The sequence below is a fragment of the Dermacentor andersoni genome, chromosome 2, assembly GCF_023375885.2.
Source record: "Dermacentor andersoni chromosome 2, qqDerAnde1_hic_scaffold, whole genome shotgun sequence".
In the NCBI taxonomy this organism is placed as follows: domain Eukaryota; kingdom Metazoa; phylum Arthropoda; class Arachnida; order Ixodida; family Ixodidae; genus Dermacentor; species Dermacentor andersoni.
Window position 1 is genome coordinate 199,254,533 of NC_092815.1, and position 23,919 is coordinate 199,278,451.

Here is a 23,919-nt window from a genome sequence, read left to right on the forward strand (position 1 = left end):
TATACCAGGGCAGTGTCGATTGCGACTGCATCCACGCATGCACGTCACGAAATATCTTCTCGCAAAAAAGAAATAGTAGCGGAAGTTCCTTGCAAATTCTTTTCGTGTTTTTTTCCAGAATCTGCGGCATGCCCTTCCTGTGTGTGACCACGATTTCGTGTGGTTGAAGAGGCTTTAGCGCAGCGCATAAATGTCAAATTAGAGGACATGGATTTTGTAACGATGGGTACACATAAGTAGTTCACAAATGATAATTAGCCAACTCCCTAACTAAATATCTCAAGCCACAACCTGCAACTGCGGAAATGAAGGCCATCAGTGCTCAAGGCATGGCAGCCTCGGGAGCAAAACTTCGAGGACCACGGCCCGAGGAAAAAAAAATTTACATTTCTTATGGCACAGTTGCGCAACGTAGATTTGTGTGAATGCAATGTGTAGATCCAATACGGAAACGTGTGCTGTACCGGTCGATTTCAGACGGTGCATGTTTAGGCTGTGCAAAAACAAAAAAGCTTTTTTTTTTCTTCCGCCGCATCTGTAGCCTCCAAACATTTTCTATAATCGTGACATTATAGCACCTGCTCCCAACATACCTCGCTTCAAGCCAAAAATGTATTCTTTTGAGACCGGAAAACATTTCAGGAGCGTGATCGCTTTTGAAGCCAGTCCTTATAAGGTATTGGTATTTTAAGAATGTTAAAAGGAAATTATTATTATTATTATTATTATTATTATTATTATTATTATTATTATTATTATTATACATACGGCCCATTGATGCTGAAAATAACTCCATTTACACACATGGAACAACAATCGTGTGATATAAGTTTGTTAAAGTAAACATCAACTTTATTTGCCAAAGCACGGAGGTGAGCGTCGCGTGGTGGATTCGTGAGGCTGACGCTGCGCCTTCAATTTTCAGGTCATCTCGCCGAGACAACTTCACGGGCGCTTTTCCTCGTTTCTGACGACACGACGGTCTAAAACAAATTAGCGTCGATTTTCTCGAGAGTTAGCGGCATTCAGCTGTAGATTAAACCGCTACCACACAATTAGCGTGCACTTCATATCCGCGATAAATATTTGATGTAATCGCTTCCGAGTTAGTTCCGGAAAGGACGGACTGCAATGCGCACTGAAACGTAACGAGCATCCTCAGATGTGCGACTCGCAGCTCTTTGCTCGCAGCTCGGATGGCGTGAAATGTTAGCTCCGACTGCGTTGACGAGATTCTCCGACACGTTTCCGCGGGCCTTTCGAGCAGCGAAGAATGGTTACGCGCATACCTATAAAGCGGACACCTTGTGACAATGTACGGGCCTTCGTGTCACAGGTAGCACAATTATGTTAGAGAAGAAGCAAGCATGGATTCGCGGATTCCGCTGCGAGAACGAATGCCTCCTCAGTCAGTCAATAACGTAACCTTTGTTCGGCAAATTCGATATTTTGCGCTTCGAGCTCAATCCGAACTTGGGTCGTCACATTTCGCAAGGTGGGTCGAGTCCTGGCTCATCCAAACAACGACCCGCAGCGTCGACCGACATTCGGGAACTCTCCCAAGAATTAACGGTGCGTGCAAGGTGTGAGCAAGGCTACCGCATAGGGTTGTCGTCGCCAGTAGGCACGAAATAAGCGTCGCTGCACCCTTCGCCATCTGTACGTGCGGAGAAGCGGACTGGCTCTGCAAAGACGGGTTTTCAGTTATTTTCGGTCGGAGCTTTGAGTCCAAGTGCGGTTCGTGGCCACGATATGTTATACGCACGTGCTCTTATATTGAGAAAATGATGCCCTACAAAAAAAACTTAATCCCTCTGTAGCATATCGTTGCCCTTTCTGGCATAACGTTCTTTTGAAAGCACACTGTCGTTTCTTATAGCGTCTGCTGACGAAAAATATTTGATTTTGGGATTAACATTTCGCAATTACCGAATTTTTTTTTTTTTTCGTTTTCGCTTTAGTTTAAAGATGCCGCACACTGGCGCTGTCCTAAGAATAATTAATAAAACGCAAGCGGTGTGCACAGTATACAAATAAATCAACTATAAAAATATTGCGAAAGAACTCTTACAGAGCGCATTCGACAGTAATTTCATCCTACTGTTGTCCTTAGAAGAAGTTAAAGTGTATCCATGTGTGCTGCATGCCGTCCTAAGTCAGCACGCTCGTTCACTGCCTCATTATGCTCCGACCGGTTCTTATCGACGACATCTGGTCCGAAGACATGCGCCCCTTTCCCAGCCGAGTGCTGCGCAGACTATAGCCGAAAGGCTGCCTGATAAGGTTACCGACCTTTTAGCACTTCAAAACAGCATTGCGCCTCCTCCCCCCCCCCTTTCTTTTTCTAAAGCGAAGCTTCCTTTGCCTGTAAACAGGGTGTATCGGCTAACTTTAGCCAGAGTTTAAGCATATGCAAATGCCACGTAGCTGAACAGAAAAAGGTAATGTTGTTCACCGTCGCTTGGAGATACTCAAAGTATTTTTTCATGCCGCCTCATTTTCCCTTAGTGGAAAATCCCGCGACATAGTCAGCGGCTTCCTCGAATTTCTTATAATTTAGGCTACTCAATCCTCTGCAGTCGTACAGCTCAGTGCGTGCTTGCAAATATGACCGTACTTCCTTCTACAAAGTATAATGGAACGTGCGTGCAGAGAAGAGGGAAAAAAATACATACGCAGCTCCCAGCGCACATTTTTGGAAGCTATGCGAAGCGACGTTTTTGTGAAGTCGTTAATGAAAATCTATAGATTTGGGCATTTCATTCCTGCGTCTCTAGTGTAACAAAAGTTGGAAGGCGCGAATGTGCTCCGCGAACAACTCTTATATTGCCTTGTATTTTACCATTTCTTCTTATTTGCGTTAAGTGTACTGCCCGGTCCTTTGACAATGCACCGTGGTGGGCATCGTATGCAAATCACCATCATCAGCGCGCGGCGATCATCTCAAAGAGGGCAGTTGGTGACGGCACGATAGAAGTGTACGTGTGATGGCGGCCTAATGGTTAGGGAAGCATAGGCAAAGAAAGGCACACTTTATTAAAGGAATTGTGCTCTTCGTGACGTTACTTGTTCGAACGACGGATATATATTTAGCTAACATTTGTTTAATCAATGAGTAATATTCCATAGAAAACAAGAGCAGCAGCCTGAACATCCCTAAGGGTACTAAAGATACTAGCGCTGTCCAGCGTGCGAGCTAATGGGCAAGACAGCGGCCACAGTGAGGAAAATCCAGGAGCAACTTAAGCTTCCCTTCGAAGCTGAGAATACGCAATCGGCATACGTTTCTTTTTTTTTCTTTTTTTTCCTGTTAGCGATACAATACGAAAAACATGTAATGGCTCAATCCACAATTTTAAATTCAAAGGAAAAGCCACGTTCACAATTAAATAAGGCGACAAAAACACCGGCTGTATCATACAATACACAGCTTGGTTAAAGGTATTTTGTTGTCGCGAGGCGGTCAAAGACCCATAGCCACTCTGGGGGCTCGCATAGAGAGCCTACATGCGTCACGTACGTATACGACATTTTCAACAAGACACTCTTTTGCTGGTCGTGCATCTTGGTCTGCATTTCTGACCACCATTCGCGTCCTCCAGAAACTGCGCATGCGCAACAACATTATTAGGTCGTACATACGGCACCATCCCTGTTTGCTCGACAGGCAGAACCCTTATCCCAAAAGGCGTTAACGGGGAAATCTTTCTTGAGAGTTCCCTGTAGGATGTCCCGTAATAATATATAATCCCACCAATTCAAGAAAATGTGCTCTATTGTCTCCGGCTTTTTGCAAATGATGCAGTTGACGCATTTCAGCCGTTGGAGCTTTTCAGCCATGCATTGACTGCACTTGTGGCTCAACTATGCTACGTGCGTCATTTGTACACGGACGCCATCTTCCCGTGATTTTAAGAGTAGCAGCACCATTAGTACGGTTTTCGGCGTATTGCGTCAGGGGGGAGAATAGGTGTTGTGTTAACGCGACAACACTTGCATCGCATCCAACGCGCGTCAGACCGGGATGCCTGCAAAGTACACTGGAGCACGCGTATACTTGTTGCTTGTCCTCAGTGTGAATGAGCGGCATGCATATTATACCTCTTCGTTCGTGCTAATTAACAACAGGGCGTTAAGACAAAATGTGTTACTGGGCCGTCAACCGGAAATATCAATGAAGCGAGCCATCGGGGCTCTCTCAGAATATTTAGTTAACGCGTGCTTAAATTCCTATCCTCATGAGATTCCTCAGCCCCTATCGTTTTTTACTCTTCCCTTTCCCGCTGAGCAGGCTAGCACGCTGGACGACTCTCTGCGTTTACTCAACATATTGGTGTTGAATCTACATAATTCTCTTGGTAACTACGTGCGGCCCGAAGAACAAACCACAGGCGTAATCTTAAGTGCAGCTTAGCAGTAGCGTCGAGTTATTGTAAAGAATAAATTTGTTCTGCTTTATATATACCGCAATTTTCGTCGGTTGTGCAAATTAGCTTGAAAACCGTTAATTTTTCGCTCCGGAGTTGAAACGGAAGTGAACCGTTTTCATTAAACCGAAACAAAAACCGGAGCGAAAAAACGTTCGGTTCGACAGCATTGGATGAAACTGCAATGTTGTGCGATGTACTTTTTCTAGACGCCGGAAAAGTCGGAGGCTCTACAGTCACGAGCGACTCCGAGTTTGCCAGCACGGTTGCCTGAATTTCATTTAGAGGCACATTCGGGAGGTGACTATAGTGAAATAGTAACAATAAAAGAGTTACGACCCTAGATATTCTCCGCAAATGTCCCGAGATATCGGATTAATCTAATTAACGTATATTTGCCTCCTGACCATACTGCTACCGCTATGAAAACCCATAGAAATGGACACATTCTAACGCTTTTACCGGGGCGTGAGCACAGCCGGCGACAAGGTCATTCCAGTACCAGTAACTTTGGTACCGCAACGGAAATGCGTTCAAGAGGTTACATTGAGGTTACAAGAGGTTACACTGTAAAGAGGTGTCGCATCGTAGACTCTTATACTCTCTCAGGAGTATATATGAAACCCGGACGCATTCACGTGGGTGGATAAGGCTCCATCGGTGTCCTAGAACAAAGACTCGCGGAATGCACGTTAAGGCTATCAGCCTTGATGTTGCAGAACGAAGGCTGAACATCTCCTCTACGGTCGCCGCAGTCATTCCTCACTCAACGGCAATAAATAACCGCATCGTGCGTTTTTTTTTTTTTCCTCATCGTCTTTTTTCCTGGCGATTATGCGAACGCTTCAACGACAATCCGCGCGGCGTGGCGAAACAAAAACAAAAAGCCGCACGCGTCGTTCAAATGCGCGGTCAACCTTCGCGCCGCTCTGGGATTCGACGAAGGCTTGCACGCGCCACAGATTACCGTACTAACGCAGCTACTACAGGCATCCGTAGTGAGCAAGTGGCTTCTCTCCACCAACCCAAACTATTTACAGTCATATATAGGGCAGTAGGAAAAAAAAAAACTGCTTCATCAATACATTTAGGCGCCCTTACATTCCGGCTCCCGTGGTCGCTTTCGAGGTGTATTTATTCTGCGTGTTATTTACCTCCAAAAGAGTTAGGCCCTTAATCGCGACAGGCCCATTCCTTGAGGCTCACGATGCTTTTATATGAAAATATAGATTTGAAAATACTATTAAAGTGGTTAATTTTGGGCTATACGGAGGTGTTAATTATCCACTCGTCGCAAGATCCAGAGCACCCGACACACACGGCGGTTCAACAGCCACAATAACAATTCTAATGAAAGTAATTAATGGTACGTATACGCTACGTCGTCAAGTCGTCAATGACACACCCACTTCTATGCATTTCCGTCGTAAGCCAGCACTCAACTGCTTGCGCAATGAGCCGTGCATGCATATGCATTCACTTCTGCAAATTTATCTCCGCCGCCAAGCGTTACGATGAAGGACGCGTTTAAATGATCGGGCAAAGACAACAGAGTCGATAACGGACAAGAATGAAGTGGAACAGATTAGTAACGCTTGCAGTTCTTATCATAGTGGTTATATTTTTTGTTCTTCAAGCTGGCGCCCGTAAATAAAAGACCGCCTCTCACAGCAGGCTATGTTAAAACTCCCGCCACGGGGAGAAGGCTCAACGCCGGTGGGCGTGGCTTGACTTTTGACACGAGCCACACTAATTTCAACGCCAATATTGTTCAGCGACCATCTGTCCGTTTGACGGCGGCGCACCATTTCGTAGCGTCGTTTCACACCGTTCAGTAGCGAACACTCCATCCTGGGCAATGGAAAAATGAGTCCAACTCTGGATATCCGTTTCGGTCAAGTATAACGACCGAAGAATCAAACAGGTAGTGGAGGTAAGGTGCGAGAAACGACCAAGCTTGTAGCATAGAGATCGGGATCGCTTTCGCCACACGACCGCTACTTTTTAACACGCTTTTTTGCCTCATCGCGAAGCGGAGGCGTCAGCTGATATCCTGCGCGAAGAAGCGCCGAACACGGGCGGCTGAAGTACGAAACACGAGACGACGACCGAAGGAATAACGCCCGCGGAGATTTCAGCACAATCTCCGTGCGCGAAATTGTACTCACGGCACGGCCATGTCCGGTGTGCAACGGCTACGGTGAGTCTCGAGCGGTCACTAGAACACACTGCTGGGTCGAGCGACGCGGGCAGACACAGCTACTCCACTCACACAGGCCGCGATCACGCAATCATCTGTTTACAAATTTTCCGCCACCGGGCAACCAGAGGCATCGGCTGCTTCTGCAATCTCGTCTCAAAGCAAAACAAGAAGGAAAAAAAAAACAGAAGACGCGAACCTTGACGCTCATTGTTACTTACACCAAATTGTATTGCTGCTAAACGTTACAATAAATAAAATAATAATTAAGTACCTTTCAAGTTTTTATCAATAATACAGCAATAAAAAATGTAGCTTCTGTTATGTTTATTGAAAATATTTAAAGTTCAAATATTTATAAAAGAATAAGAAATGATGAATCTAAGCCAAGTCAAGCTCCTGTCAAAGTTACCTGCGCGGACAACGTGGTTTCGCGCGACGCGTTTTATGTGAATGTTTATAATGAGTATAAACTAAAGAATAGGCTTCGCTTCATCTTTCTTATCGAATTCGTTCGTTTACTAACTCATCTGAATGGAAGCGGCGATGGAAGCAGCTGTCGATACGACGGCAACCGTAACTCCAGAGAACCGAGATGTCGCTTCTCCGGAAGAGGCTGCCTGCCACACCGAGGTGCAATCGCGCGAAGATAGGACGCCTCAACCAGTCAAGATCGAAAGCGGGATGGCTCGGATAAAGCCAGAGTACTAGCTGTTTCATGTATTCCTTTATTGATGTTCTTCAAAGATGTCTTAGGTGTCCGGCAACAGTGTCCCGGCAACGTTTGCCTTGTCTGGACAAGTACAAATGGCTTTGAATGTGTGTTTGTGCGCGTTTACTCTGTGTTTTTGTGTGTGAATATTGCCTCGACGTTAGTTGTAATTCCACAGGCTGGTTACTGTGTAACCGCCTAACATTTACCGCTGCCTTCTGTGCTCGAGGTTTCTTGAGATGCCTGCTTCTAGCTGTGACCACTACAATCTTTCACTGCAGTCTTGCAGATAGCACCGACGTCTTTGCGGCCACCATACTAGTGAGTCAGTAGCACGACGGAAAGCTGCGCTTGAGTCCGCCCTCTAGTCTCTGCTAGCACACTGTATACTGTATGGTTAATGGGCATAACGTCAGCGATATCTTGCGCGAGCGTGTTGCTGATACAAACTGTGTGCAGGGTATTTTCGGCGCATAAGTGTAGGCTGCACACTTGAATACTCAAAATTCAACGGCGCAAAACTGCAGTCACTCAATCTTTGCTCAAAATGCTGAAGCGACATGGTTGCTCGAGACAAGTATCATCTTCGTGGTGCAGATTCGTGAAGCAGAGCCAACCGCGGCACGTGGAGACGGCGTTCGTGGCGCCTTCTGACCGCACGCGCGCGGCGGACAGTGACGGGCAGCCGCCACCACGCAAGAAGCTGCGCGGCCAAAACCACAGCCGGCCCCACCACCGGCCACAGCCGCAGTCGGCCAAGCTTTGCTTCAAGCATTTGGCCAAGGAGGGCTCCTGCCTGCACGGGGAGCAGTGCCGATACAGCCACGACCTGCAAGTGGGTGCAGCTGTGATCTCTGAAACTGGATATTTCTTTTTGTAGATTGGTTGTTACTTATCTTGCGGTTTCAGAAACCTGTGGGAGAAATGGACAGTGTGCTATTGTGCCGCACCGTCCCCGATGACTCTGCCAGACTCGGGAGACGAGCGTTTCCCTCTATGCTTGTAAACGCGCTGTTGAGAAACCCGACAAAGACGAATCCAATCCAGATTAGAGCACAGCACGGGCTGGTCTTTCCGGCCCGGGCCCTGCCTTAGCCCGGAAGTACCACGCGTTGGCCTGTCTGAGGTCGGGCGGTGATTTTAAGCCTGGCCCGGTTCTGTTCGACCCATTAGCCATTGAGCCTATACGAAGCTAGGTGGAGTTGTCAGTTATTGTGAAGATACTGTCATGTGATCAACGGGCGCCGGGCGGTCTTCAAGCTGCATCAAAGCAGCTTGATGGCCTGCCTCCCCTCTTGCTGCCTACATTAACTGTGAGAGAAATAAACATGTCATTCTATTACATTGCTAACCACATGTGCACAGATAATTATTAAAATATTTGGTATGAACAAACATATACAATGGACAGTTAGAAAAAAATAGGGAGGGATCAAGCTGGCAACAGCCACCGGGATTGGCACAGGGCCTGCTACATTTAGGGAAGAAGATATAGAAAAGTGCATCAATTGGTCACCATGCTCATGCCTAAAGTGTGTTATGAACGGCTGTACTACATAGTATAGTGAAGGCATAGTTGAACATTCACGTGCACACCGCCCGCCATTTCATCTCACCTTGGAATCTCGGAATTCACTGGGATGTACAATGATGGCACTCGAGCCAATAATTTTAGTGCAAAGGTAGATTTAAATACCATCTTTTGGTCACGCAGACTACGCCAACGGATTGGGGCATATAATGCTTTTGCATTAATATGCTGGTCTGTTGGGTTTCAGGAATGCCATAATACACGGCCAGTAGAAGATTCTTTCACTAAACAGAAACTGGTGGTCTGCAAGGCTAACACTCACTTGCAGTCATATTTTCACTCATAACATGCCATTTATTATCGCTCTGCTCAGCTTCATTATAATGCCATCAGCTTTTCAGTCAACAATTTAGGCATCCTTGTTTCGCAGTATATGCAAATTTGGACTCTGCCTACTTTTGTTTCAGTACAGTGCACGTACAACGTAGACAGATTTCTGTCAGATATGAATATGATCTTGTTTGTTCACGTAAATTCACAGAGACCCCCTAGTGCTAGAAAAACTTATACAAGGCTGCAAATATGAGGGTTGAGCCACTTAATATGTCAAAATAGCATTCAAAAGAAAAATTCACTGAGGAAAAAAAAATTTCTGATTTCTTTCTCACATCCCTCTTGCCCTGGTTAAGAAATTTTGAAGCGTCCGTGTAGGTTTAAAGTACTTATCTAAGAACAATGGACACTTGAAAGTCTGAACGAATTAGTTTGGCTAATTGTGAGATAAACCATGGCAGAATATTCAACTCACTTGAATAAATAATGAAAGATAACGGAAACCATTGCCAATTTGCACTGTGCCTTAGCAAAAAAATTTTTTTAATGAACTTTCCAGAATTTATTTGCTAGCACTTTATTTGAATACTCAAAGAACTTATTGAAAGTTTATTTAATTTTTGTTTTTCTATTAAATCATCGCACACAGGCAGTGCAAAGCGACACATCAGTGACCACTGTCGAAAATTGCATATCTTTGTGCACCAACAAAAATATATGCAGATCCCACGCACTGTGGGAATTAATGTGAGTGAAGCTTTCTGTGCTGTTTGCTTTGATGGGCGATAATGAGCAGTGATTTTGACAGTGAATGTCTAATTTCTTCAGTGTTTAGTCCAATAAAAGAATGGTGAGTTGATGTTAAACGCTACCTTGCGTGCACCGCTGCTGTCCATCTACGTAGTACAGTAATGATGTGCGCAAAGTGGACATATGTGGTTTTGTACATGATGGTCGGCGGAATTAAAGAGCAGACGATGACAATGATGTGCCAAGACGAGTGGCTATGCTGCATCGATGCCTTGTGCACGTGCTCAGCAGAGAGACAAAAGAGAAGCAGGCGGAAGGGCGCATGCGAAAGTTTGGAGAGAGACAGCGAGTGTGACCGGCATGGCGGGACAGAGGAGATGGTGTCCAGGACCCGAGAGTTGTGGCCTGCGGAGTTCCTGGCCAAAGGTGGCCACAGGCTCCCACTGGGAGCGCATCATCAAGCTCCTTCCCGCATACCGCGGTTGGCAAAAGTCGCAAGGGCATCCAACCCGGGCACCGGCAGCATCTCTATTGCCGTGCCCGAGCTCCGGGCCCAAGCTCTGGTTGGTGAATGCCGAAAGGGTGTCCGACCGTTGCCACCTCCACATCCAAGCCTGATGCGCTACAGCACCCTGGACAGCCACCGCTTCATCGGCTCTGCACCAGCGTCAAACCTCGCCGCGAGTGTCTCCACAAGACGCACATTGTTTCCCGCATCTCTACCATGACTTGGTGACATTTCTTCCTTATCGTTGGGAAAGAGACGAAGTGGTTGTTGTACACATCACTGTTTTGGTCTCTGGTATATTATAGGTTTTCACCAGTTTCTTTTGGGAGGCGTCGCTCCCTTTTTCGGTGATGGAAGTGTAATCGGTTGAGCACAGTCCAGACCTGCCAGCGTCTGGGGGAGCTACTCCAAGGAAGAGGAACTGCCCTTAAGCAGAGCTGACAGCGATGACACCGAGCTGCTCTCTCCCTTGAGTGACGCCACTTCAGATGATGAACGCTTCAAGGTCTACACATGCCGGAAAGTGAAAAAATTAAATGTCAGCGGATGCTCCGCAACAAGTAAGTTGGCTGTGACTCCAATGCCGAGAGCTGTGGCGCATGCAATTCTCTTTGTATCTGAGACGGCTACGGAGAATCTCAACCAACTCAATAGACAGGCCACGTCCCTTTATGTGGAGGCTCTTGCTCCAGGCGAGATAAAAGGCATCAGGATTAATAACCGCAAGAATGTCCTCGCTATCGATGTTACTAACCGAAGTGCCTTGTATCTGTTGATGAAAATTGCGCAGCTAGGTGACATCAAAGGGCACTGCCACATTCCACAGAGCTTGCAAACCACTGCAGGCATGGTTTACAACATCGTTGTCTCAATCTATGACAGTGTTCTGCCTATTTTGATCAAAACAATGGTAGACACCATCGTCGTAAAACAAACTCGTATTGGCAAATCAACTTGTGTGAAGCTCCTCTTCAAAGGTGATTCCCTACCATCGCACGTGAATGTCGATCATTTTCGCCATACATTACAACCTTTTGTTCGCAGGCCCCTACAGTGTCGAAATTGTCAAAGAATTGGTGAGTGCTGTCTGTATGAAGCTAGGCATATTCCCACAGTGTTCCAAGTCACATAGCTCTGACACTTGTCGTGCAAAGAACTTCAAGTGTTCCAACTGCAAGGGTGCACATGATGCGACTTCAAAAGATTGCCCGTTCCAGAAAAATGAACAGAGGATCTTGAGGCAGATGGTTAGAGACCATTCGACTCATAAACAAGCTGCAACTAAAGGGAGACGCTGACGTTCCCAGCACCGCAAATCAAAAAATCACACTGATATTTCTGAGGAAGTGCACAATCCGGTGAAGATTGGTTGTCAACTGCTGACGTCATGCATTACCAGCGCAGGTGAGAGAGGGACGCCCGCTGTCACTGACTCCAGTGAAGCATAGCCACCTCTACCGAAGACGCGCTAGCTCGCAGAACCACGAGACACGACTCGTCCACCATCTATGAACGATCCTACAGCAGGCCCTGCAGCAGGCCCTGCAGTAGTCCGTGCAGAAGGCCAGGACTTGTAAGTGCTCGCCATGCTGAGGTAATTTATGAACGTTATGCGTGCATTACTGATGAACTTAAGCACCCCGAAGGCTCACAGCGCACTGCAGGTACTAGACGCAATAAATCCAGTACTTGCAAGTCTTGAATAGCATCATGGCTTCACCGCTGTCGTTCTGTAAAGGTGTCAAGGGAGCATCACTTTTCTAGTGGAATGCGCGAGGCCTCAGATCCAGAATTTCGGATCTTCGACCTTTTATTTTCTCAAACAAATTTCCCGTCATTGTCTTCTGTGAACTGAACCTTCAAACTATAATCCGGCTGTCCAGCTATCTTTCTCATCCATGACATGTAGTGCCCTGAGCAAAGTCGTCGTTTAAGTTCAGTGTGAACTCCTTGCGTGCTACATTCAGTTCTGCCTCACGATGACGACTAATATGTGTGTTTAACTGTGAAAACAAAGAAACTTACATTCACTCTTCTTGCTGCATATATTTCTCCAACCATTTGTTTTGATATGTCACGGCTGGGTGCCTTGTTATCCACGACACGTGTCCCTTGTAGTCTTAGTGGAGATTTAACCCACTCTGCGGGAGTTTGAAGATGTGAGTTGGAAGATGTACTCCAAGGAAAGAAAAAGAAAACTAGTAGCCTTTGCCTCAGACCAAGAGCTTTGTTGTGTCAATGACAGCAGCCTGACATACTTACGGGGACTGACCTATAGCAGTTGTCTAGACTTGACTTTGGTCTCTCAATGTCATAGAAGCAGTGTAAAGTGGCTCTCAGATATAGAAACCCTCATGAAAGTGATCGAGTTCCTACCTATTTGAAGATCAAGGGAGTGGCCAAGTCTCTATGTACTGCCCTCCGTTAATCCACATACCATAGTACCATGGCCATATTTGACTAAAAAAACTCACCAGAGTAATAAGAATCATGATGACAGCATCACTGGGCAGTGTCTTTCTAACACGGATAACATGTTAACACTAAATACCAAGATTTTTCTTCCATGTAAAATGTAATATCTCTCATAGCTAAATACTAAGGGAATGTTAAGTGTTTAGCAAAGCATCATACACAACTTTGCGTGTTGAATTTGCAGGTATTCTTACGCAAAATTTATGGACACACACGGCATATATATGCATTGCAAAACCAGTAGACCCCTTCACTGCTACAGAGTTCGTGATATCCAAGCCACAAATTTTAGTGACTCACGCACTTTAGGAGAAGGAACTGTGGTTCAGGCATGGCAGCAGAAAGAAGCCGACATATCCTGCAATAAGTACGGCTCGAGCCACCCACGCCCCAAGCATGCACGAAGGGAAGGAGCACATGCGGCAGCCGAGAGCAGCTGGAGCGAGCAGCGTCCTGGCCATGACATCACTCGTGAGAAGGCGCCACTCCAAATTCTCACCGCTAATAGCAACGTACATAGCAGTCAAAGCTCTAAGAGTGCACATTCACATGTCGCAAGGACACACTTTCATCATCTTGCTTGCCTGCCAACAACTAGGCCACATATGAGTTTCAGCTGCCTCGTGACTACTCACAGAGAACCGCTGCCATCGAATTGCGTCCCAGCAGCACGGCCTTCGTTGTCACTGTGGTCTCTGCATTCGCCTTGAGTGTGCCTTACCATTACCATTCCAGGCATAAGGAAGAAAGCAGCATTATTGCTATTACATGAGGTCTACAGTGACCGCTTACATGTTTAAACCGATGGGTCGGTCATGCACTCCAGTTCTGCAGCTGCAGTATTTGTCGCAGCAAAATATAGAGTGATAAAACTCAGGATATCACACTTGAAATCAATGACGGCTGTCGAACTTGCATCTCTGCATGCAGCAGTTCAATTGATTGATCAGGAAACACCACAAAAAATGGTCCATCTTTTGTGATTCCTGTGCCACCCTCCAGAGTTTGCTCTCTGCATTACGCCGTGGACCCCGCTAACAACTTGTCACGGACACACGTGAAATTTACCATCAGGCATTTGAGAAAGGACGTGACATTGTATTCCAATGGTTGCCAAGTCATTGTGGTATCCTTGGAAACGAGCAAGCAGACGCAGCTGTTTGATCTACCAGTGCCGATTGCGTCCCTATTCCGCTGTCACGAACAGATGCAGCAAGAAATGTTCACCAACTGGAATTCGACAGACTTTAAACACCAGCGCCTTTACTCCCTGGATTCTGATCTAAAGCTCCGCCTTTCAGATGGCTTGCCACAATGGGAGGTAACTCTCATCTGTCACCCATGGCTTGGAGTACCTTTGACCAATGCATACTCTTACCTCATCGGAATGGCCACAAGTCCAGATTGTGAAGTTTGCAGGTGCAAAGAGACATTATTGCACCTTCCGTGTGATTGTCGTCGTTTTGATGCACAAAGTCCTCAGCACCACACTCGACAGGATTGGCAACCACCCCTTTACAGAAGGCAGAATTATTGGACCCTGGTCCCAGCTGACATCAGCACGAACTCTAGGTAGAGTTCTAGTGCTAGAGTGCTTTTTAAAGGAAACGGACCTCATTGAAAAACTATATAATGTGCAAACTGATGTGTTCCTTTCTTTCTTTCTTGTAAACCTTCTTTTGTTTTGTTCTTTTCATTTTTTCAGCCCCTTAGCCCATCCCCCTGTGCAGAGTAGCCAACCGGACACTTTATCTGGTTAACCTCTCTGCCTTTCACCTCCTGTTTTCCTTCCTTTCTTCCTTCATTACCATTAGAGTGATATTCGAACATTGGTGTTAATGCCTAGTTTGGTTTCTATACCTTGTATTCAGCTGTCCTGTATATATAATTTTTGTGTTTCCTGTGCATCTGTACAAACGGCCTTGTCATTGATATTGATTTTTCATTGTCTTCCTTAAGAGCAATTCAAACACGAACTGCATAGCTTCGTGACATACACACAGGGAGACGTGCTTGCTTGAGGCTTTGTTATGTGCCATTGTTCATAATCTCTGAGAGAGCTGAGTATTATCATTGCTTCACATGGCACATCACATCGTGGCAGAAGTGTCAAACATTAATTTAATTTGAGAGGCTGTATGTGCCCAAACGACAATCAGATTATAAGGTACGCCGTGGGGACAGACTCCAGATTAATTTTGACACCGTGGTGTTCTTTAACATGCCCTAGGTCTAAGTGCACTAGCTTTTTTATTTTGCTCCCGTCGAAATGCGGCTGCCGTGGTCAAGGTCCAACCTGTGACCTCGAGCAATGCCGTAGCTAAAAAGCTACCACAGTGGGCGCAGCAGTGTTGATTTGAGGAGCGATATCTTGATTTGACGTGCGCGGAGTGTCACCTAGACCCTACGGTGCTTTAGTGTGGCTTTGCGTCTGCATGCCCTACGTCAGTTGTCTGCTTGACAATTTTGCATGGCATTCATTTTTCAGAAATAGTAGCAACATACCCTGCCGTACCCTCAGTTTACCCGGAACCACCGTAGCGTCTATAATATTAGCATTTCCCTGCCTTCTCATATCACCTTTTCCTTCTCTGGCACTCTAACCCCTTGCCCAAATTGGAACTGTGAGTGAAGAGTTTCACAGCGGCGTCAGTTCTACCTGTTCTATACTTCCTCTCTACCATTCTATCCAGCTTCCCTGTGGACTTGCACGTTGGTAGAAAAATAAGCACCGCAGTTTCTGCAATGCTTTTGCGAGGGGGTCACGGATAATTACAGCTGTCAAGAGGCTAATGTGGCGACGTCCGGGCAGCTGCAGAGGGCATTGTGCACATTCGAAGTAGTGCAAAAGTCCAAATGGGTTTCTTGCATTGCCTTTGCTCTCTACCGCACACCTGCCATATAGTATATGCACGGTCTGATTCACCCCCTGACCCGCCGTGGTTGCTCAGTGGCTATGGTGTTGGGCTGCTGAGCACGAGGTCGCGGGATCGAATCCCGGCCACGGCGGCCGCATTTGGATGGGGGCGAAATGCGAAAACACCCATGTACTTAGATTTAGGTGCACGTTAAAGATCCCTAGGTGGTCGAAATTTCCGGAGTCCTCCACTACGGCGTGCCTCATAATCACAAAGTGGTTTTAGCACGTTAAACCCCATAATTTAATTTGATTCACCCCCTGATGCAGCATGCAAGACAGCCACAGCGGCAGCAGCAGCAGTGGAAAAGTCAAAGGAAGGGGCAAAGAAAGCTTTTTTTAATATTGCAGACGACTCTGCCTCTTGGCACGTCTTCTACTCTTGAAAAATGTGACCCGCTGTACAGAAACTTTTCTCATTGATTGCTTTTGTGGTTCGTATACAAAGGATAGCCTGGATACCTGAAGGCAGTCTAGTGAATTTTTTTTCAGCGAGTCTTGCACCAATCAGGTGGTTGCCAATCACTTTTGTGCAATAGCAATGCCTATATCTTTCTAACTCTTTGTCATTTTGATTCGACTTGATGATGTATAGTAACTCAAAGTTTTCCTTTTGCCATCACTCCCAACCACTCCAATGCGCTTCCCCTTGTTGATGAGCAGGGCCCCTGTCAAAATCACAGCGCTACTTCCATCGAACATTGTATCATTCATCTCACGCCTGAGTGCAATCATCTCTAGCATTTGGAGGTCAATATTGACCAGAGTATTTTAGCGTCGCTAATACTAAAGAATAAAGGAACCCCATAATTTAATTTTTTAAAGCAAGGTACAATACCATCATGAAATATAATTTTTTCACATGCAAAAGTTTCTCGTTTGTACTGCAGTTAAACCTGGATATAATGAACTTCAGTATGACTAAATATTGATATAACAAAGTATCTAACTTTTTTATAGTTTCTTGCCCATAGAACACCATGTATTTAGATCCCCAGTATAACGAAGTGTGTTTATACACGATTTCATTATAACAAATTTTCACTGCCACCACGAAGTAATACAACTTATGCAGACTCAGATGGTCAAATGGTTGAATTACAAGTGGCTGCTTGGGAACACACCTCTCAATTATTGCATGCCTCGCAACCAAGAGCGACTGCCAAAGCAGGGCAGCATCAAGTTCACTATAAAGTTCAAGTGCAATAACATCCTACTGCGCCTCATGCACTGCATGCTTTGGGGGTGAGGGAAAGTGCGAGATGTTGGGCCGAGAAGGATGGTGGTTTGATTGCACCATCTTGTACAGGCAAGGGCAAAGGGGGAGCAAGCTGACGGTAACGTGACCGAGCGCATGTGAGAGGGGGAGGGCAGTTAATGGGGAACAGGTTGGCCTGTGTCTCCTTTTCGAGTGCTGCCACGGCATCGCATGGATGGCTTTCAGTGCGGTCGAGCTCACACACAGCCTGCGCACCCTGTCCTAAAGGTAATCTGCCTCATGTGCAAAGAGTAGGCATGCTGAGATGGCGTGGCATCATCTGTGCTGTCTTCCTGTGCCTTTGGTACTGGAGGTTGCGTAATCTCGAGTTTTGGAGATGCGTTGAAGGAAAAGGCAGGTGAAGCATTCGCTTCCAGTGGCCAGCATTTTTCAACATAGCGTCATCCCGTCGTCCCACTGCAGCCAACACTATCAACTGGAGGGGGGCAGAGGGAACACAAAAGCTTTGCTTCATACCAGCAATGTGAATATATTGTCGATACAACATGGAACCGTATGTTTCGTCACAGACTCTCAAATTCAACAAAATGATTTTTTTTTCTCATTCTTCTCTTGCTTGCCCGATAATTCGGAAAATGTTGTGGCCCTTTCTTTGTAAGAAAAATCTCTAAGCGACTGTACTTATTTGCATATATATATATATATATATATATATATATATATATATATATACTATATGTGTGTGTGTAGAGAGAGAGAAACCTTATTTGACAGGAAGATTTTAATGGGACACTAAAGCGAAACAATAAATCAGTTTAAACTAATGAAGCATTGTTTGAGAACCCTGCAAGCAGTCATTTCGAAAATATAGTTTGATTATTAGATGAGAAAATGAAGGTCCAAGTATCAGTATTTGAATTTCGTGCCGAAACCCCAGCGCCGGTACGTCAGCGTGACGTCAGGGATTACAAAGTATGTTTTCGCATTTGGGCCGCGTTGGCTGAATAAAGATTCCCAAAACTTGCCATGTTTCATAATTGGTTCCTTCAGAACGCAATGTAGTCAATCTGTACCACTATCTATAATTAGTAGGCCCTAGAAGATGCCATCCAAAATTCAAGATGTTACAGCCCCCAGGTGCGGGAACTTAAGTAGGCGTCGCCACCCGTATTTCGTTCTTGCGCTTTTTCTGGCTTACCAAACGTCTTATCGTTGTAAGAGTGGTGTTTTTGGTGTTGTAGAACGGTAATTTACTGATGCAGAAGAAATCATTTTTCACTTTAGTGTCCCTTTAAGGATGGATGGTCGGAGCCCCCCCAGTCCAGGGCCCCACTGGCCTCTGCCACTTGCCTTCCCTGCCTAATTAAAGACTTTTGTCCTGCCAATTTGGAACTGGGAAGCTGTGCCTCCCACTGCTCCATTGTGTCATTGCTATTTGGCCTATGAGGGCGCGTAAAGCACTCCCAGGTTACATGTATAGGGTGGGCATGCCACCGCATCAAGAGCAGTCGGCCCTGTAGCGAGTGGGATACATTGAGTTGAGCAATTTTAGATGGGGGAATACCCCAGTCTGCATTTTGTGCCAATCGGCGGCCTCTTCCCTGCTAAGTTGTGGGTGAGGTGGCAGGTATGTTCTGTGGACTCCACGCTGATGAGCATTTGGCATTTAAACTGATGGGATGTTGAGATGGATAGTGCGAGTGGTTGGGTTTAGAAGAGGATGCCATCTTGGTTGGTACACTCTCGAGCTAATGCGTTAGCCTCTTCGTTCCCTTGTACCCCCGTGTGTCCGAGGCACCAGAGTAGGCAACGACAGTGGTTGGAAGGTTTGGGAATTATAGAGGTGGAATTTCGATATGAAATTTTGATATAATGAAGCAAATTGCCGATTTTATCGACTTTGCTATATCGAGGTTTGACTGCATGACGCAGGCATTTCTGGCGACCAAGCCTGCTGACCTTGGGAACAAATGCCCTCTGGTAGAAGCGCATGGCGGCTGCCGCTATGGTGCTGTCTGCCGCTTTGCGCAAGCACACCCAGGTGGCGCCACTACTACACCCCACTTGGTCGACGGCATTTCTGGTACTCCAGGGGAGTGCAACACTCTGAGCAAGGAACTCCAGCAGGCGCTCAGGAAAAGGCACTTTGACTTTGGACCATCTGAGAAGGTACTACCACAATTGTTATTGACGTGCTTGCTTCCTGCAGTGAATTCATGCCTATGAATGTTCATAGTTGCACAAGTTGGCAAAGCATTCTTATGAAGGGTTTTTCTGCATCCTATGGTCTCTGCAATATCACACCTAGCAGCACTCCTGATTGTGAACACTACATTGAACATAAAAAGAAAATATTTCCAAAGCTTTATCACCACGCACTAAAATGGGAAAAGTAAGCTCACCACTCACAGTGCAGTCACGTCATAGTCGTCAGCCAGTACTGGTAGCTAGCCAGACCCAATCTGTGGTCCACAGCGAAACCCAAACCAGAGCTGCCGTAGTGCTCTCTAATAGACTTTGACTCCAAAGGGATCACGAATTTCTTTGACTAAAGTGTTGTTCATACAAATCGAAAACCTTTTGTTTAAAATCTATGCTATACTATCCTCAGAGAATGTAACGGGACAGGGAAGTACACCTATTGGCCGTAATTGCATGAGAGTGAAATGTCACGGCACTACGCATTTGGTTGTAGAGCTAGCATGCAATTTGGTCGAAGCGTAGACCAACAATTGCATTGATTTTGCATGAACTGAAGACAATGGAAAATGAGGTATGATTATTAATTGGCCCTAAATTTGCATGTTTCATTCCATTTGTATAATACTAAGCGTGTTGCCACACGCTAATAAGGGCCTTGATACAAATGATCGAGTCACAAATACAGTTCGTGCGTGTGCGGTTGCAGATCCTGAAGGAAATATCAGCTGGGACAGCTGTCAATGGAGTGACCAATGGCCAGTCATTGGACAACTGTGTGGATGACGTGGGACCAGAGGAGCCCAAGAAGGTAACTCGAGCGCTTGCTCCCACGCATCCCATCAAACAGGGCAGGTTCCACGACAAGGAAAAGCGTGACTGTAGCTGATGAAATGCCGTTGCAGTGGACTCTCTTTAAACGGAACCTCAGGGGACCAGGGAAATTGGTTCCGTTTAACAGGAGTTCCATTTATTGAGAGACAAAGCTTAATACAGTTGCATGAATACAAAACCAACCAACCATGAGGATGGTGTTCCGTTTAAGAGGCAGTTCCATTTAAGCGATTTCCATTTATCGAGATTCCACTTTATTATTAATTGATGCCACAGTCAGTGTTCACGTTTCTCACAAGCCATTTTTGAAACAAAAAGTTTCTGTGGCATGCAAGCAGAAATTCATCAGCACTGCCACTGTCCCTTGATTGGCCCACCATGGTTTTGAGACTGCAAAAGGGTGCAGTACACAAGTTGTCATCGGGATTCTCTAAACCAGGAGAGAGAGAGAGAAAGGTTTAATGATACGAAATGCAGCGAGGTCGGCTTGAGGTACATTCCTCTAGCCAGCTAAGCTCCATTGGGATAAGGGGAAGAGGGAAAGAAAGAGGGAAGAAGGCGTGTAGTAGGTGACGATGATGAGAAAAGATGTAAAGCATATAGTAAGCCGTTTGGACCACTTTTTAAAAATCAAGTAAGTGCTTTTTAAAAAATCAAGTAAGGCCTGGATAGCCTTAAAACTCTATTTAACGTCTGGCCAAGGGCCTAAAATAACATCCTTTGACAGAGGAGGGCTGCCGAGGTACGTAAGGTCGTTGCTCAATTTCCGTTGTTTTTCCACATACTGAGGATTGCAATCACACAGCACATGAGCTATAGTGTCTTTCACATTGCACAGTCTGGAGACTCGGTGTATCGCATGAGGTATTTGTACCCGCACGTAATTGCCACCTCAGCCTAAGTGTGTGCAAGAGGCTGGCACAGCTGCGTTGAATTTGGGGTGGTAGCCTAAAGTTCATGGTAGGTTCCAATCTTTGGAGTCGTCTGTGGCGATTATCCAGATTGTTCCAGTGCTTTTCTGTCTCTGTTCGGATGACACTTGAGATAAGGCAGTTGGCGTCCGCTCTTGAAAAAGGAATTGCAAGCACTGGCTTTGGCTCTGTATTTTGGACATTACCCATGGGGGCATACGTAGAAGGTCAGCAAGGGCAAAGTATGATGGTATGGCAGATTCTTGGCATTTAATGGCTCCCGAAAAAGTGCGGTCCGGCTGTATGTTGGGAAGTGTCGATGAGGGGTGGCGTGGGTTACGGCACAGTAGCCACAGGAATAATCGCAGAGGTTCACATCGCAGAAAGACAGGTATAGGGGTGACGCGAGCTTCCTCAATTGTACCATAAATCGAAGTGCAACGTGGAGCCCCTAGACGTGTTCTCAGCATCTGTGCCTGAGCACTTTCCAGCATACGCAAACATGACGGGCTCATATCTGATAAAACTGGCAGGCTATACCGAATGTAGCCAATGTAGAGAGCCTGGTACAGCCAGAGTAGCGAATGCTCAGGTGCGCCTCACTTCATACCGGCCAGAAAGTGAAAAGCTTAAGCAACTCCAGTTTATTTCTTCTGTAACATTGCCACATGCTTCGACCATGAAACACCACGATCAATGACAATGCCCAGGTATCTATGGTGGGTCACATAGGGAATGACACTGCCGTTGATAATAATCGGATACCAACACATAAGCTTTCGTGTGAATGCTATTGCAGCGCACTTATCTGTAGCCAGTTGCAGTCCTTGGCACTGCAGGTACCGAGACGCTAAAGAAACAGCTCACTGTAATCTTGCACAGAGTTGCAGTCGCCTGACTTCGGACACCTCTATGCATATGTCATCAGCATAGGTACTGATGCATACTGTATCACGAATTACTTTGTGCAAGGCCAATAAGGGCAACATTGAAAAGGGTCAGGCTGAGCACTCCTCCTTGAGGCACTCTGCGACAACAACGTGCCTTCTCGTTTCGCATCATTTGTAGACATGGAGACTACGCGACCATCTAGGTAGCCTACAATCCACATGTAGAGACGGCCACCAATGCCCAAATTAATGAGGGCATCAAGAATGGCTTCATGCAGTACATTGTCATAGGCACCTTTGATATCTAGGAAAACTACTCCTACAAGTTGGCGCCTCCTTTTTTCATGTTTTATCATGGACACGAGATCAGTGACCCGACCACGTCTAAATCTGGTCATAATTTCAGGGTAAAACTCATTCTTTTCCATAAACCACTCTAATCTAGTTAGCACCATCTGTTCCATCACCTTACCAGCACAGCTAGCTAAAGCCACTGGTCGGTAAGATGACAGTTCATAAGGCGCTTTTCCTGGCTTTAGGAGGGCCACCAAATGGCTGGTTTTCCACTGCTTCAGAACTGTACTGGACAACCACGTTGCGTTATAGTACGACACCAGGACTTTCCATCGTTCCATGCCAAGGTGGCACAGAGCAGTATATGACATACAGTCGGGTCCAGGTGCAGCGGATCGCTTTAAAGCTGTGAGTGCAGCGTCGACTTCTGGCATCATGAAAGTAAGGTCAAAACGAGCATCTTTAGGAGGTGGTGCGGGTCGATCCAATGTGAGACATGTTGACATATCTGTACTCTATCTCTTACAGAAGTCCTCGGCGACCTGCACTTCCGTCACAGATAAGCGAAGTGCTAGAGCACGGAAAGCTTCTTTTTTTTTTTTTTTTAGGAGGAGCACGAAGATTTCGTGCTATATGCCAGATTCTAGAAGGGGGCTTTCTAGGATCCAGCAACGAACAGAACGTCCTCCATCGTTGCTTTCCAATTTTTTGAAGGTGACACCGTATCTTTTGTTGAGCTCGTCGACATAAGACGTGTGCCAAAGATTTAGTTCACTTACACTTCCTTTCCGCTCAATGACGGATCGCGCAGAGCCGTTCGTACTCAATATCAATTGTTGTTCTTGATGTAGGTGCATTTATAAACTTTGTTGTCTTCTGCACTGACGATACAATGATGTCCTCTATGTCAGATGGTGAGGTGATGTCTCCGCAATACTCATCTACGCATGTAGTGAATGTGGACCAATCAGTTCAGCATACAGCAAATGCAGTTCATTGCACAAACCACTTCATCTGCACATATGTTGGTATATGATCGCACCCATGCGTTTCTATGTCCGATTGCCAACTGACATAGGGCAGAAGGCTCTGAGACGTAATACGTAGTGAGGTCTAAGCAACTGCCGTAAGAAGTGCCGCAGATATAGGTGGGAGACCCACCGTTGATGACAGTCAGACCTTCAGTGTCTATGGAATCCATCAAGTTCCTACCACGACAGTTCATTGTGGCACTTCCTCAGTAAGGATGGTGAGCATTGAAGTCTCCATTAAGAACATGAGGGCCTAGAGAACCTTGTAACACAGTCGATAGGTCGGAGAGGTCAAGTCTTTGTCTAGGAGGTATGTAGGCGCCGATGACAGAAAACACCTGCAGCTTAAAGGGGACATGACACCGTCACCCAACAATTTGCGGTTTTCCGGAAGAAATAGTAGTAGAGGGTCTATTATGACTATACATGTGTAAAAACTGGGCAGTAAAAACACATTTCTCTGCAAAATATGAGCTAGAACTCGCCGGCTCTAAGCCCCACCTTCCAGCACCCACCACCATATTGCCAAGCCATGTGTGACGTCATGAGCTGCATGCAACTCAGCCATCATCTGCTACAAAATCAGCTACCGCAATACGTGAGGTCGGGGCATAGTGGCCATTTGTTGCCGTATTTGCTCCTGTTATCGCGTGCCATATCTTCTACAATGCCAACTTCGCGCGATGAA

The 23,919-nt window shown here is 46.1% G+C and overlaps 2 protein-coding genes across 3 annotated transcripts in view; one reads left to right on the top strand and one right to left on the bottom strand.

Moving 5' to 3' along the window:
* The window catches only part of LOC126540250 (glycerol kinase 5), a 203,267-nt gene extending 196,358 nt beyond the window's left edge, over nucleotides 1–6,909 (bottom strand). Inside the window, exon 1 of the mRNA XM_050187050.2 lies at nucleotides 6,596–6,909. Coding sequence (XP_050043007.1) covers nucleotides 6,596–6,606 — 11 coding nt within the window. The 5' untranslated portion in view covers nucleotides 6,607–6,909. The remainder of the gene's footprint in view (nucleotides 1–6,595) is intronic.
* A 26-nt stretch (nucleotides 6,910–6,935) lies between these two features.
* Dus3 (Dihydrouridine synthase 3) overlaps nucleotides 6,936–23,919 on the top strand; it is a 99,967-nt gene continuing 82,983 nt past the window's right edge. The window contains exons 1-4 of one of the 2 annotated variants that reach the window (XM_055075916.2): nucleotides 6,936–7,331; nucleotides 7,937–8,174; nucleotides 19,005–19,241; nucleotides 19,981–20,082. In XM_055075916.2, coding sequence (XP_054931891.1) covers nucleotides 7,162–7,331; nucleotides 7,937–8,174; nucleotides 19,005–19,241; nucleotides 19,981–20,082 — 747 coding nt within the window. In that variant the 5' untranslated portion in view covers nucleotides 6,936–7,161. The remainder of the gene's footprint in view (nucleotides 7,332–7,936; nucleotides 8,175–19,004; nucleotides 19,242–19,980; nucleotides 20,083–23,919) is intronic. The other variant, XM_050187049.3, reaches the window with a different exon arrangement.